This window comes from Erinaceus europaeus, chromosome 13 (assembly GCF_950295315.1).
Source record: "Erinaceus europaeus chromosome 13, mEriEur2.1, whole genome shotgun sequence".
Taxonomy (NCBI): Eukaryota; Metazoa; Chordata; class Mammalia; order Eulipotyphla; family Erinaceidae; genus Erinaceus; species Erinaceus europaeus.
The window spans coordinates 52719561-52735070 of NC_080174.1; the positions used below are offsets into that span (position 1 = coordinate 52719561).

A 15510-nucleotide genomic window follows, 5' to 3' on the forward strand; every position below is an offset into this window, starting at 1 on the left:
CATGAAGCCATCCCTGTCCTTTTTCATCCAAGGCCTGGATTTTCCTCTCAAGAAGGAAAGCTCACTAGAGAAAAATGGGGCCTGGGAATTTGAAGGAGGGGTTGTAGTGGGAAAGAACTTCTAAGGGAGGCAGCTGTGGGATCCTCTATGTAAAAGGGAGTATAGATGGTGGGACTATCTGGCTTGTCATCATGACTTCTTGTTTTGTGTGTCAAGTAAATCCTGGGTCTTTATGTATAGTATTGTGACTTATGGGATTGTATGTCTGTCTGTCTGTCAGTTTGTCTGCTAGGTCCATACAGTGAATGTATCATTAGTAGTGGGTCTGCATTTGTGTTCACTGAGTGTTTGAAAACTGGCTGCTGTGTTTGTGTGCATGTACTCTAAACACACTGATTCAGCTCACTTCACCAGACATGAAGCTTAGGCCCTGCATGTGGGGACTGGGGGCATGTTCTACCACCTCCTCCCCACCCCCAATAGTTTATTGAAATCCAAGGTGATTAGTGGCCCCATGTCAAGTTAAAAGCCCCCCCCCCATTCTTGGATATAATAGAAATATTTGATGTGGCTCTTTTCTGAAACACTCTCTTCTCGAGTCCCAACTTCTGGTTCTCTCATCTCTCCCTGGTTCAATTCTGACTCATTTTGCATTTTAATAATAATAATAAATGCCAACAGGGTTATTGCTGGGAATTCAGTGCCTATACAATGAACCCATTGCTCCTGGTAGTCATTTGTTTTTTTCAAGACAGAAATTGAGAGGGAAGGGGAAAGAGACATGTAGCACTGCTTTGCTGCTCATGAAGCGTCCTCCCCTGCAGGAGGGGATCAGTGTCTTGTCAGTCCCTGCACATAGTAAGGTGTGTACTATACTGGATGTGCCACTGTCTCTTCTGTTTTTTTAAAAAAATACTTACTTTGTGTGTGAAAGGGCAAGAGCAGAGTACCACTCTAGCACAAACAGTGTGGGGTACTGAACCCCACATAAGTCACACATATGCAAGTCAGTCAGGCTCTACAAACAGAATCACCTTGCCAGTCATCTTGTATTTAACTTGTTGACCTTCCTTTTCCGAGAATTCTAGGTGTGGATATACAACAGTCTGCCTGATGTCTCTGCTGGGTTGTCTAACAGGCATCACAAATTTAAGTATAAATTAAGATGATTTTCTACCTTTGTAAATGGCACCACCTACTACCTAGTTGCTCAAGACTGAAAGTAGGCAGTCATATTTGATTCTTTCCCTATACTCAATGCATCAGAGTCCGTCCTCTTCTATCTTTTCTGCTACCACTCTGGTGCTCAGGACTACTGCACGAGTCTTCCAATTGGTCTCCATTTCCACTGGTACATTTTCTGTTAATCATGTTGCAATGATCTGCATTTGCCTATTTCTTCAAACCTTAATTGATTTTCCTTTCTGTTCTTCAATTATTTTGCTTGATACCTCAGGGCCACTGTACTCATCTCTTTCCTAGAATGTTCTTCCCATAGTTCTGTGCAGTGTGCTATAGAGTGTTCTATGTTTTTCTGAAGTGAAGGGTCTAGACATTTATCTCACAGGGTAAAAGTCCAAAGATATAATTTCTTTCCCCAACAAGGTTTACTGCCCCATTCCACTCATGTGATAGGGAGAATGGAGGAAAGGGTAGAATTATGCTATGTTTTAACCAAAGTCTTGGGCCTGGCAAGAGACATTCCACCAAAATTTCTTTAAAATTATAGAATGAAGGGATCAAATGAAATAACATAAAATGCACTTAAACAATGCCCAACACATAATAGCAAAGCAGTAAAAAAGGTTTTTTTCTCCCCTTAACTATCTGTAAGGTAAAAGGCAAACTGGTATGTCATGAACTTTTGTATGCTGGACAACTTTGTCTAAGTTAACCTTGCAATTGTATAGTTAAAAGACATATGCCCAAGGCCAGAACAAACAAGTGAAATTCATACAGATCTGTCTCATCCTGTGACCACTACACTATAAGACTCTGTAAGACTGTAGAGAGGCTGACAAGCTTGAGCCCAGCAAATGCAAACAGGTCCTCCTGGCTCCAAGCTCTGCTCTCCAATATGTAGTCAGAATCATGGCAGTGCACAGGCAGGAGCACATTCTCATTCTCATGAAATCTTAGCATTTGATTTTTCTAAGTTCCCTCTCCCCCTCCCCCGCCCCATAGTGTAATCAAATGTTTTTCTCTGACTAGGTGGGTTTTGTCCTAAAGAAAATAAAGATTAAAAAAGAAAGAGGGGCTGTGTGGTGGCACACCTGGTTGAGCACACATGTTACAGTGCACAAGGACCGGGTTCAAGCCCCCAGTCCCCACCTGCAGGGGGAAAGCTTTTCTAGTGGTGAAGCAGGTCTGCGAGTGTCTCTCTGTATCTCTCCCTATCTCCCCTCCTCCTCTCAATTTCTGGCTGTCTCTATCCAATAAATAAATGAAGTTAATAAAAAAAATTTAAAAAGGGAAAAAAGACTATAAATGGTGGTTTATATACAGGTTGTTACAGGGGGAAGGGAAAAGGAATTGAAAGTGGTGGGAGTATAGCAAATTTTGATGGAGAGATATTGGTACTGTGGATAGAGTATACACACTATGAAGCTGTGTCAGATTGTGCTTCCAAATACACAGTATTATAAACTAATATAACATTAAAAACAAACAACAGAAACCTCAGGAGTCTAGTCCAAAGCATGGAGGTTAAACCAACCAGCTGGGGTGATCTGAATCATTTCTTTTTCTTCATTTAAGTGATCAACTTCCTTCTCTTTATTGTTGTTATTATTATATATTTTAAACTTTCTTCTTATGGTATAAAACACCTAACTGTAGGCGTAGGATTCAGTAAGTCCTCTAGGAAAACAAGATACATATCAAAAGTTTGAGGACTACTGTTTCAAAGACACTTCAATCCAATAGTTCTCTATCATGATGGAAATTAAGAATTGCTTAATTAATTGGAATTTGGAAGTGAGTCTGTCCTAACCACATCACTAACAAAAACAAAACAAAAACTTCAAAGGTGGTTCCAATATGTTAATCCATTTGTATGTATATGCATATATATATGTGTGTGTGTGTATATATATATATATGAAAGAACTACTGTTCCAGTGGTACCAATCAATAAGCATTTACATTATTTATTCCCAAAAGCTAAATTAGACATATCAGAAATGTGGTTAATTGCCTACACAGAATTTAATGGAATAACATGCAACTGTCAACAAGTTTGCTATATATGTACTGATATAAAAATAACCTCCAATATAGTGTTAAATGAAGTAAATAAAAGCCAACAAGGTTGCTCACCCAGATGTACTTGCTTCTGTCATGCTCACACATGACCCAGGTTTGAGTACTCCACACTGTAGACAGTTTTGGGGCTGTGGTATTCCCCCCCACTTTTTTTTAGTACCAGGGCACTGCTTAGCTCTGGCTTATGGTGGTGCTGGGGATTTAAACTGGGACCTAAGAGCCTCAGGCAGGAAGGTCATTTGAATAACCATTATGCTGTCCCCTCAGCCCTTCTTCCTCTATTTCTATCTGAAAAAGTCAGCTCAGGTGGTGGAATCTTGGCAATGACAAACAGTCTTGGAAAAAAAGTGGGAGGAAGACAGTCCTCTTCCACTTACTCCCTGTGGTGATGTTAGGTAAACTGACACACAAAACACTTCTCAATTTAGTCATATTCAGATTTATTCTGAATTAACCATCTATCAAGAGTACACTTCAAAAGAGTAGAAAAAAATTAAGAAGCCCATCAAAAATAATCCCCTGGCAAGTGGAAGGGAGGGCATGTCGTTAAGAACCTTGTTTAGGGAAGGAAATGTTGTCCAGGTCATGGATGCCATTTCTGTCAATGATCCGAACACTAAAGGCTGGCAGATTAAGGATGAAGCGTTTCTGGAGCTGTAGGAGACAGGAAAGAAATTAGTAAGCAAATTATTTATTGAGTGCTCACTGTGGGTTAGGTTCTATTTTAGGTGCACACAGCAGATAAAAATCCCCTCTTGTGCAGTGTATACACTACTGGAGAGTGTGTAGTTGGTACTAAGATATGGAGGAAAAGCCCAAACTGCAACTGGTGTCTGAGGCTGGAAGGTAGTAAGCATCAACTGGGAGAGGTGCAGCTGGGAGCCTGCCTGATTAATAAGCTGATTAAAGAATGAGGCAATCCAATGGTCCATTCCTCACAGCCTGCTACCAATAAGACTTCTTTTTCTAATGCCTGAAAGTAATAAAGCAAAGAAGGAAGTAACTGCCCTAGGAAGAAGTTACAGACCAAGCTATGTACCCTAGGGGTCATTAGTTTGTTTTAGCTTAGCCAACCACTTGCATTAGGAGGGCTTAGGGGGAGGGGAGGGGTGGGGAGACAGAGATAGGAATGTCAGAACTTTTTTTTTTTTAAACAATCCCTGCTTCTGTCTTCTCCAATTCAAGCTGACCTGTTATATTAAAGTAACATCTTTGTCCTCTCATAAATCTGTATGAGAGTGTTCCAAAGGAGCTGTGGTCTATCTGCACAGAGGCAGACAGTTTCACTGATCTTGTCGGAGATTACTGAGGAACGTAAGTGGAGAAAATCTTTGCTTCTATTCCCACCCATTGTGGACACTGCATTTCCAAACAAAAGGCACAAAGCTCTCTGCTTGCTCTTTTAGCATCATATCCCAGACTAGACCTCCCTTTGAAGTTTCTCATCTCCTTTGCAGTTAAGAATCGGACAGGAAAGCCTTCCATTTCCAGTTCTCTCTGGCTAATGACTTCTATGTCCAGAATCAAGCATCAAGAACAAGAAATGACAATGAGGAATTGAGGGCTTCTAAAATGATCATCTTTAGGATATGTGCAGAATAAGGTCTCACTGCACTTTAGTTAGTTGTTTTCTTTCTGGCAGTACTTCCATTCGGGGACTGTCCAATTAACATGGTCTCTCAGCTGAATGGTTAAGAAAAGCACCTACGTTTATTATCAACTTCTGGTTTTGGAAATGGATTTACAAACAAGAGGAAGAGAGGGGGTACAGTGGTAGTGTGCAAACTTTGCATTCAAGAGTCCCAGCTCAATACTCAGCACCACCAAATAGGCAGAGCTGAGTGCTTTGGCAAAAACAAACTCCCAAATACCCTTATTCTACTACTCTCACTAGACATGAATTTAAGTTCATCCTTAGGCCATAAGAACAATAAAAGAATAAAACAGGGAGTTGCTTTCTTTACCTACTCTTATCCCAAAGTCTTTTTTTAAAATTATTTTTATTGGGGGAAGGATGAATGGTTTACAGTAAATACATATCCCAAAGTCTCAAGATTCAAGATTCCAGTATCATTACTAGAGTGGGTAGGGTTCATGTTCCTAAACTAAAGGTTACTCTCTTCTTTGACCCAAAGTTCCTTATTTTCTATGATCTCCTGAGTTCTCAGGAGAAATTTTTTTCCCTCTAGGGCTCATACTTATACTATAGGCTCTCATACTAGATGGTATAAGAATAGAGCAGGTAAACTCTCCTTAAAGAATGACCCCAGCTTACCATAAACCTGCTGTAGCAGAATCACCTGAGACCACTAGTTAATCAAAATCTACCTCAGGACACCTTAATAAGAATCAGGACTGGGGGGTCAGGCAGTAGCACAGCAGGTTAAGCACATGTGGTACAAAGTGCAAGGACTGGCATAAGAATCCTGGTTCGAGGGAGTCGGGCTGTAGCGCAGCGGGTTAAGCGCAGGTGGCGCAAAGCGCAAGGACCGGCATAAGGATCCCGGTTCGAACCCTGGCTCCCCACCTGCAGGGGCATCGCTTCACAAGAGGTGAAGCAGGTCTGCAGGTGTCTATCTTTCTCTCCTCCTCTCTGTCTTCCCCTCCTCTCTCCATTTCTCTCTGTCCTATCCAACAACGACAACAACAATAATAACTACAACAATAAAAAACAACAAAGGGCAACAAAAGGGAATAAATAAATAAAATAAATATTAAAAAAAAAAAAAAAAAAAAGAATCCTGGTTCGAGCCTCCACCTGCAGGGGAGTCGCTTCACAAGTGGTGAAGCAGGTCTGCAGGTGTCTATCTTTCTCTCCCCCATCTCCCCTCCTCTCTCCATTTCTCTCTGTCCTATCCAACAATGACAATGACAACATCAATAACAACAACAATAATAACTACAACAATAATAAAAACAACAAGGGCAACAAGAGGGAAAAAAAGAATCAGGACTGAAGGTGGGAGGTTAGGGATGCGGCATGTAAATCAAAAATTTCAAAAACAAGTTTATATACACTAAAACTTGAGAACCACCAGTATGGACCAAAAAGAAAAATAATTAAATTATAAAATTGACATCAGTGGTCTGGGAGGTGGTGCTGTGGCTAAGGCACTGGACTCTCAAGCATGAGGTCCTAAGTTCAATCCCCAGCAGCACATGTACCAGAGTGATGTCTGGTTCTTTTTCTTTTCCTATCTTTCTCATTAATAAATAAATAAAATCTTTTGAAAAAATCGACATCAATGAGGTGACCCATGAGAGGAAAAAAAAATGCCTGTTACCCACCAATTTTATCCCTGGTAGCAATTTCACATCTGGTTAATGTGTATTTATCACACTTCTGGGCAAGGATGGGGGAAAATGCAACTAAGGAACTGGAGCAATACAGGCAAACAGGCCAGATATTCCTGTCAGGACCCCACGGGAAGTACTCACCTCCTCTAGACATTTCCTAAGAAGTTCCACTGCACTCTCACGAGAGATATCTGAAAGAGAACACAAAGGTCAGGGATTCAAGGTGCTTCCATTAAATCAAACTCACACTATTTTTTTTTTTTTATCTATGGTGGGGCAGGGGACTGAACCCAGGACTTAGGAGCCTCAGGCATGAGAGTCTCTTTGCATAACCGTTATGCTATCCTACCCCAGTCCCCCCACCAAACAACTTTTTTTTTTTTTTTAAACCAGAGCACTGGCTCAGCTCTGGCTTATGGTGGTGTGGGAGACTGAACCTGGGACCTTCAAACCTTCAGGTATGAGAGTCTGTTTGCATAACCATTATGCTATCTCCCCCGCCCAAGATATATTCTCTTCTATCAATAAGGACTACCTTTTTTTTTTATGCTATCTATCCCCCACACCAAACTTCTGACTAAGCTTCAAACCTCTTCAGGTCACCATGCTACACAAATGGAAAAGGAAGAATAAATACATAGTCATATATAACAAACTCATTTCACAGGCAGTTGAGAGTGCCCAGGCCTAAAGTACTCCAGCAGCCACAAGCCACTGCAAATTCATTTTCTACAGAGGGATAAGCATGACAGAAGTCTGCCTCACATGGTCAGGGCCTGCCTCTGGAGAAGTCCAGCCTGACTTTTTTTTTTTTTAAATCCCACATACAACCGCCCAACCCCCCTCAGCCCCAGTGCAGGACTTAAATCAGTTCCATCTGCCTTAACCAGCTGCAAGTCAGGGAAAGAGAGGACAGGATCAGGGTTTTGGCTGCAGTTTCCCAGCTGAGCCGTAGTTAACAATGGAAAGAGAATTATAGAATGGAGCTGAAACTCCAAACAGAAGCCAGAGGAACTGTCCACAGGCATGGCAAACTAGGATGACATATTATGCAGCTAGGCTTCAGGGGGTGGTTCAGTTGTTTTGCTGGGCAAATCAGATGCATTAATGTCAGATATCAAATCAATAAACAATCACTAACATTCTTTTCAGGATGTGTTCTTGAGCACTGGCGGCTGGGGTAGAGTGAAAGAGTAGCACCAAAAAAGGGAGCAAATAAACCAGTTTCTTATTATACTGACAGAGAAGGATGGAACATAATGAAAGAAGTAGTTTCCAATGCTGCATCTACAGCCTGTGAAAGTTGAAATTCCAAGTACCTATTGTTCACAGTGACTAAAGTAGAGTTTGGGACTAGGGTCAGAGGGTATAACTTAGCACAAAAGCTTTCCTTTGTCTGAAGCTTTGTCAAGCTGACACCTTATTGACAAATCTCTACAAATCAGTTTCTTCTTGTAAGTGGGGCCATTCATAAGGCAGACCTAAGAGAAGGAACAAGACTTGTGGCCTTAAAAAATGCTTCAGTCCCACCTGCAAGGGAATCACTTTACAGGCGGTGAAGCACATCTGCAGGTGTCTATCTTTCTCTCCCCCCTCTGTCTTCCCCTCCTCTCTCCATTTCTCTCTGTCCTATCCAACAACGACGACATCAATAACAACAGTAGTAACTTACAACAATAAAAAAAAATGCTTCAGTGGAACCAAGATGGCGGCTTGGAGACAACACTGGTGTGAGCTCTGCAAGGAAGCTGCTTTCAACCTGAGAATCTTGGTCACCAGGTTCCAGATGCTACCATGATGCCAACCTGACTTCCCTGGGCAGACGACCCCACCAATGTGTCCTGAATCCCCCCAGAGCCCCACCCCACTAGGGAAAGAGAGAGACAGGCTGGGAGTATGGATCGACCTGCCAGTGCCCATGTTCAGTGGAGAGGCAATTACAGAAGCCAGACCTTCTGCACCTGATAATGTCCCTTGGCCCATACTCCCAGAGGGAGGAAGCATCGGAAAGCTGTTAGGGGAAGGGATTAGATATAGAGCTCTAGGGGTGGGTACTGTGTGGAAATGCACCCCTCTTATCCTATAGTCTTGTCAATATTTCTATTTTATAAATAAAAATTTAAAAAAGCTTCAATTTGGGGGGCTGAATGGTAGTGTGCCTGACAGAAAGCACAAGTTCCAATGCTCTGGGACCTTGGATCAAGCCCCCAGTCTCCATCTGCAGGAGGTTGGGAGGGGGGAGGGAAGCTTCATGAGTGGTGAAGCAGTACTGCAAGAATCCTCTATCTTCCCCCTCAATTTCTCTTTATCTAAAATAATCAATTAATAAAAATAAAAAGCAAGCCTTGATTCTGAGGGTCGAGTAGCGAGCAGCACATCTAGTAATCTAGTAGGGCACACAACTGTTGTGCATGAACACCCAGGATCTTGAGCAGTGAAGCAGTGCTGCAGGTATCGCCTCCTTTCTCCTCTCCCTATCTCCCCCTCACTTTTCATTTTCTCTCCGGACTATCAAATGAAAAAAAGAAAAGGGACAAAAAACAAAACAAAAACAAACAAACAAACAAAAACAAAAACCAAGGATTTTGGTATAGAAAATGGCTGCTGGGAGCAGTGGGTTCATTGTACAGCCTGGGAGCAACTAAAAATAAAAATATAGGGAGTCAGGCGGTAGTGCAGCGGATTAAGCGCAGGTGGCGCGAAGCCCAAGGGCTGGCATAAGGATCCCAGTTCGAGCCCCTGGCTCCCCACCTGAAGGGAGGTCACTTCACAGGTGGTGGAGCAGGTCTGCAGGTGTCTGTCTTTCTCTCCTCCTCTCTTGTCTTCCTCTCCTCTCTGCATTTCTCTCTGTCCTATCCAACAACGACATCAATAACAAGAAATAATAACTACAACAATAAAACAACAAGGGCAACAAAAGGGAATAAATAGATAAACATTTTTAAAATATATAAATATAAAGCTTTGATTTTTAGGGCTGGAAAGACAGCTCACCTAGAGTGCACTTGTTTTGTCAAGTGTTCAACCGAGATCAAGTCTGGCCCCCATCACACTGGACTAAGTTTTGGTGCTGTGGTGTCTTTCACTTTCTTTCTTTCTATCTGAAAATGTTGGCCCAAACAGTAAAGTCCCACTGTGACCAAAAAAAGCGCATTGATTTAAAAAAATATATCTTATTTATTCCATTTGTGAAGCTCTTCCTCTGCAGGTGGGGTCCAGGAACATGAACCCAGGTCCTTGTAACATGTGTGATCAGCCAGCTGTTCCACTGCCCCACCCTACCCTAGATTTTTAAAAATTAATTTCAAAAAAGAGACATTAACAAAACCATAGGATAGGAGGGGTACAACTCCACACCAGATCTCTATATCCCATCCCCTCCCCTGATAGCTTTCCCATTCTTTATCCCTCTGGGAGTATGGACCCAAGGTCATTTTGGGAGGCAGAAGGTGGAAGGTCTGGTTTCTGTAATTGCTTCCCCGCTGAACATGGGTGTTGACTGATCGATCCATACTCCCAGCCTGCCTCTCTCTTTCCCTAGTAGGGTGGAGCTCTGGGGAAGTGGAGCTCCAGGACACATTGGTGGGGTCGTCTATCCAAGGAAGTCTGGTCAGCATCATGCTCGCATCTGGAACCTGGTGGCTGAATCACCTGAGACCACTAGTTAATCAAAATCTACCTCAGGACACCTTAATAAGAATCAGGACTGGGGGGTCAGGCAGTAGCACAGCAGGTTAAGCACATGTGGTACAAAGTGCAAGGACTGGCATAAGAATCCTGGTTCGAGCCTCCACCTGCAGGGGAGTCGCTTCACAAGTGGTGAAGCAGGTCTGCAGGTGTCTATCTTTCATTCCCTGTTCTTCCTCCTCACAAACTCAAAACAAACACGTCAACTACCTGGTTTACTGAGATACTAGCAAGCATCTAAATGAGAGAGGGGGGCATAGTACTTTTTCTTTTTTAGATTTTATTTATTTATTAAAGAGATACAAGGGGAGAGAGAGGAAGAGGGGCAAAAGAAGAGAGAGGTTGAACCAGACGGTAGTGCACTGAGTTAAGTGCACATTGAGCGAAGAACAAGGTCCCATGCAAGGATCCAGGTTCAAGCCCTTGGCTCCCCACCTATGGGGGGACACTTCACAAGTACTGAAGCAGGTCTGTAGATGTCTATCTTTCTCTCCTCCTCTCTATCTTCCCCATCTCTCTCAATTTCTCTCTGTCCTATCCTATAAAGTGGAGAAAATGGCCTTCAGGATCCGTAGTGCACCCACCGAGCCCCAGAGATAGCCCCGAGGGGGAGAGATTGAACCAGACATCACTCTGGTAAATGCAAAGCCATGGATCAAACACAGAACTTCATGCTTGAGAGTTAGATGCTTTTTAAAAATTAAAAAAAAAAAAATTTAGAAAGATAGACACCTGCAGACCTGCTTCATGGTTTGTGAAGTGACTCCCCTGTAAGTCGGGAGCCGGGGGCTCGAACCAGGATCCTTATGCGGGTCCTTGTGCTTTGTGCCACCTGCTTTTAACCTGCTGTGCTACTGCCCAACTCCCTGAGAGTTATATGATTTTATCCACTGCACAACACCTCCCAGAACATAAAAACAAACAAACAATAAAAACCCACCCCAAAACTGAACTTTTACAACTGAAGAAGTACAGTTTGACTCATTATAGCACTCTTGAAACAAATCAAAACTCCACTCTGGGCAAATGCAGGATCTCATATGGCTTGGTAAAAGAGAGACTTTTTAATATCTTAATTGACCCACAGAAGAGAAAAACTTTCAGCATATCTATTTGAGCTTCTTTTCCTAAGTTCCATCCTCCATTCAAATCCCGGCCAAATGGAGGGATAGTGTACAAAGCTACAAATAGCTGAGAATGGTTCTTTACTATTACCTCCTACTGAGAGGTAATGGTAGAGTGGTGGAACTTACTTGGTGTGTAGTATCGGTCCAGGATACTGAGAGTCAGGTAGGCACCATAGCCGTGGGCTGCGAAAGGGGCCTTGGCCAAGGCTGCCAGGTAGTCCATGTAGTAGAGCGCGGGACCCTCATGCTCATCATAGCCAGCCAACAGGAGGTTGACATGATACGGGGTCTGCAAAGGAAAGATATGGCAATCTGATGAACAAGTCAGTTAACACTGACATCTCTTCCCATGGAAAATGGGAATGTGCTAATTCTTGATGTATTAAAGTAGCACTTTGAGTATTTACTAAATCATGATAAAAACAAATATTTAGAGAGAGCTAAAGGGCCTAGAATGTATGAGAGATAAAGGGAAGTCAACTTGCTTCCTTAGGACAGATGACCATCTGGGGCCTTGGAAGGTATATGAAGTGACTTTCTCTTAAAGTCTATGGTCCAGAACCTATTACCAAAGCATTTCAAAGGCCAAGCACAAGTACTCGCACACTGTAACATGTGTGCCCAACCAGGTGCACCAACACTGGGCCCCAGCACAAGTACTCTTATGTATTTCCTAAAACTAGAAAGACTTAAAGGTCACATCACAGACTAAAAACAAAGCAGCGGCTCTAACCATGTCACTCAGAGTAGGTTCAGCCTGGGCATCTGAACCAAAATCTCTAATGATAAACTGTACGGCTCACTACTAAATCTTTTATTTTGGACACAGGAACCTTGGCACATACACAAATGCACTGCTTCAGCTGTTTTTTTAAAAATTATCTTTATTTATTGTATAGACAGCCAGAAATTGAGAGGGAAAGGGGTGACAGAGAGGGAGAGATACAGAGAGACACCTGCTTCACCACTCGTAAAGCTTTCCCCTTGCAGGTGGGGACTGGGGGCTTGAACCTGGGTCCTTGTGCACTATAATGTGTGCGCTCAACCAGATGCGCCACCACCCAGCCCTGTTTGTTTTTAAGTTTTATTTTTATGAGAGAGAGAGAGAGAGAGAGAGAGAAGAAAAGGAACACCACCAGAGAGAGAGAGGGAGAGGGAGAAAGAAAGGAAGAGGTGGGGAGAGAGGGAGAGAAGGAGAAAAGGAACATCAGAGAGTCACTCTTGACACATGCATGCTGGGGACCAAACTCAGGTCCTCATGCTTAGTCTAATGCTTTACCCATGCACCATTTCCATGGCCCCTTATGGTGGACTTCTCCGCCAACCCCCTTTTATTTTAGAAGACACACAGAGACACACCATATCACTGCTCCACTATTCATGGAACTTCCCCTGGTGCTATAAATGGTGGTCTCATGTGGTACCAGGGGCTCAAACCTCACTCATGGTTATATGTGAGCTCTACCAGGTGAGCTATCTCTTGGTCCTTTCTCACCATTAAAGAAACAACTCTTGCAGCCTAGGGGTGGATGAAGCAACTGGACTTGCAAGTATGATATCCCAAGTTCAATCCCAGGCATTTTATGTGTCAGTGATTCTCTGATTCTTTCTCACTAGCAACAAAACATCTGTCAAACGGAAATAAACGTATTTGTGTAACAACTTTCTTGTAAATTATCATTCCCCCAATAAAATGATAACAAAAATAAGAAACCATTCTTGGGGTTAAGACTCAAATCACCGAACTATTTGTTGGTGTTGTTGCTGGGGCTTCACTGCTCTGGGTCAACTATCTCACACAGAAAAAGATAAAAACAGAGAGGGAGAGACACCACAACACTGAAGCTTCCTCCAGTGCCATAGGGGCTAGGCTTTAATCTAGAATCACATGCATGGCCAAGCAGGTGCACTATCCAGGTGAGCTAACTTGCTGGTCCCAAACTTGTAATGCAGACTATAAAAATGAAGCCCCTTAGTACAAAGTAACATAACATTAGAATTAAAGATTTAGATGCCATTTAACATTTTTCTAATATAGTAAGGATCCACTGAGAGAATAAGTATTTCTTTTCTTTCTTTTTTTAACCAATGAGACAAAAAATTTAAGTTGAATTCATATATCTCCTTTTCTTATATTACATACAAGTTAAAAAAATGTAGGTTTTGCCTATGGCCATACCACCCTGAACACACCTGATCTTGGAAGTTAAAAATGTAGGTTTCTACAATTTCTGGCTCTGCCTGGCTCTTCCATCTTAAAAATGGATGAGTCCCACCACTGCACCAGCTGAGCCATTTATCATGTTAAATTCAGTCTACAGTCCCGAGGCATCAGTGGTGAGATTCCCATTTCACATGGCTTCCTTTTTCTCTGGGGAGAAAAAAGTTTTTTTCTTCTTGCTTTTGCCTCAGTGGGCAGTGCGAAGGCTCTGTCTATGATTATGTAACCATCCTAAAATGTAAGTATACCATAGCAAACGAAATGCATATTAAATGAAATAAAATATATTTATGAATCCTAGTATGGAGTACACCATGAAAGCTAAAGTCACACCTTGCATTCTTTGAACGAATAATATCTAGCAAAATAAATAAGAAAATACATAAAAATACAATATTCTGTGGCTTGGGAGGTTGTACAGTGGCTAGAGTGCTGTACTTACAAACATGTAATCCTGACTTCTGTCCCTTGCACTACATGTGCCTGAGCAGTGCTCTGGATATCTCTCTCTCTCTCCATTCTCTATCATAAATAAGTACTTAAAAATACTAGACACTTACTTGGAATTTCAAGCCAGCTTTGCTAGACGGGAAGTGTTCCTAACAATCTTGAAAATTATAGACTAGCTCTAATCTGGAGACAAGTTTCTACCTTGGGGATAGGATGGTGGATCGTCTCAGAGAAGTAAGAATTGACCAGCAGTAGTCAAGACTTCTGAGAAAATAATTACCTGCCTATCATATTTCCCAGTGGATAGTGCACTAATTTTACCAGGTGCTGGAATTCTCTACTGTATTCTTGGAATATGTTCTTAGTAAATCTGACCTTAGGTAAGACACTTAACCCTAATAAGCTGTTTCCTCATGTGTAAAACTGGGTTAATTAATCTCCGTTCTATCTTCTAGGGAGTGTGGTGAGAAAAAAGGAATAGAAGTGAGGCATTCCAAACTCTGGAATAAAAGATACTACTTAAATTTCTGGTATCAGCTACCCTTCTGATAGTTAATCACTTATATAACAACACACAAATTTGCTTAAATTAGCCAAAAATAAAAAATATACAATAGCATTTTTTTTTTTAAAGCGTGAAAAGAGCACTGCAAAAGCAAGCAGGTAAAATCATGGAATAAATACGGTGATGTTCTTTTTTTTTTTTTTTTCCTCCAGGGTTATTGCTGGGCTCGGTGCCTGCACCATGAATCCACCGCTCCTAGAGGCCATTTTTCCCCCTTTTGTTGCTCTTGTTGTTGTAGCCTCGTTGTGGTTATTATCATTACCATTGTTGATATTGTTCGTTGTTGGATAGGACAGAGAGAAATGGAGAGAGGAGGGGAAGACAGAGAGGGGGAGAGAAAGAGAGACACCTGCAGACCCGCTTCACTACTTGTGAAGCGACTCCCCTGAAGGTGAGGAACCGGGGGCTCGAACTGGGATCCTTACGCTGGTCCTTGCGCTTTGCGCCACATGCACTTAACCCACTGCGCCACCGCCCGACCCCCTACGGTGGTGTTCTTAAAGTTAAAATTAAATAGAGCTGGGAGATACCATATTTAGTAAATCATACACCTTGCTGAATAATAAGCCCTGGGCTTATTAAGCCTAGGTACCACGTGGGAACACCCTGGACCATACAGAGTGGTGCTCTGGTCTCTTGTCTCTTTCTTCTTGTCTGTCTAAAATAAAGAATGACAAAAACTGGGCTGGGGCAACTGCTTAGCAACGGTATTGCACATTCAGGAGGCCATGGGTTCATTTCCTGGTATTACACATATATCAAAGGGATTCCTTTTTTTAAATTTATTTTTTTAAATATTTATTTATTCCCTTTTTGTTGCCCTTGTTTTTGTTTTGTTTTGTTTTGTTTTTTGCCTCCAGGGTTATTGCCAGGTCTCAGTGCCTGCACCACGAATCCAC

General features: G+C 42.2%; 1 protein-coding gene across 1 annotated transcript in view; it reads right to left on the reverse strand.

The window, feature by feature from the left end:
- Window positions 1-3687: 3687 nt before the first annotated feature.
- PSMB2 (proteasome 20S subunit beta 2) overlaps window positions 3688-15510 on the reverse strand; it is a 45797-nt gene continuing 33974 nt past the window's right edge. The window contains exons 4-6 of the mRNA XM_007533090.3: window positions 11502-11664; window positions 6703-6752; window positions 3688-3918 (exon numbers count right to left, since the gene is read on the reverse strand). Coding sequence (XP_007533152.1) covers window positions 3811-3918; window positions 6703-6752; window positions 11502-11664 — 321 coding nt within the window. The 3' untranslated portion in view covers window positions 3688-3810. The remainder of the gene's footprint in view (window positions 3919-6702; window positions 6753-11501; window positions 11665-15510) is intronic.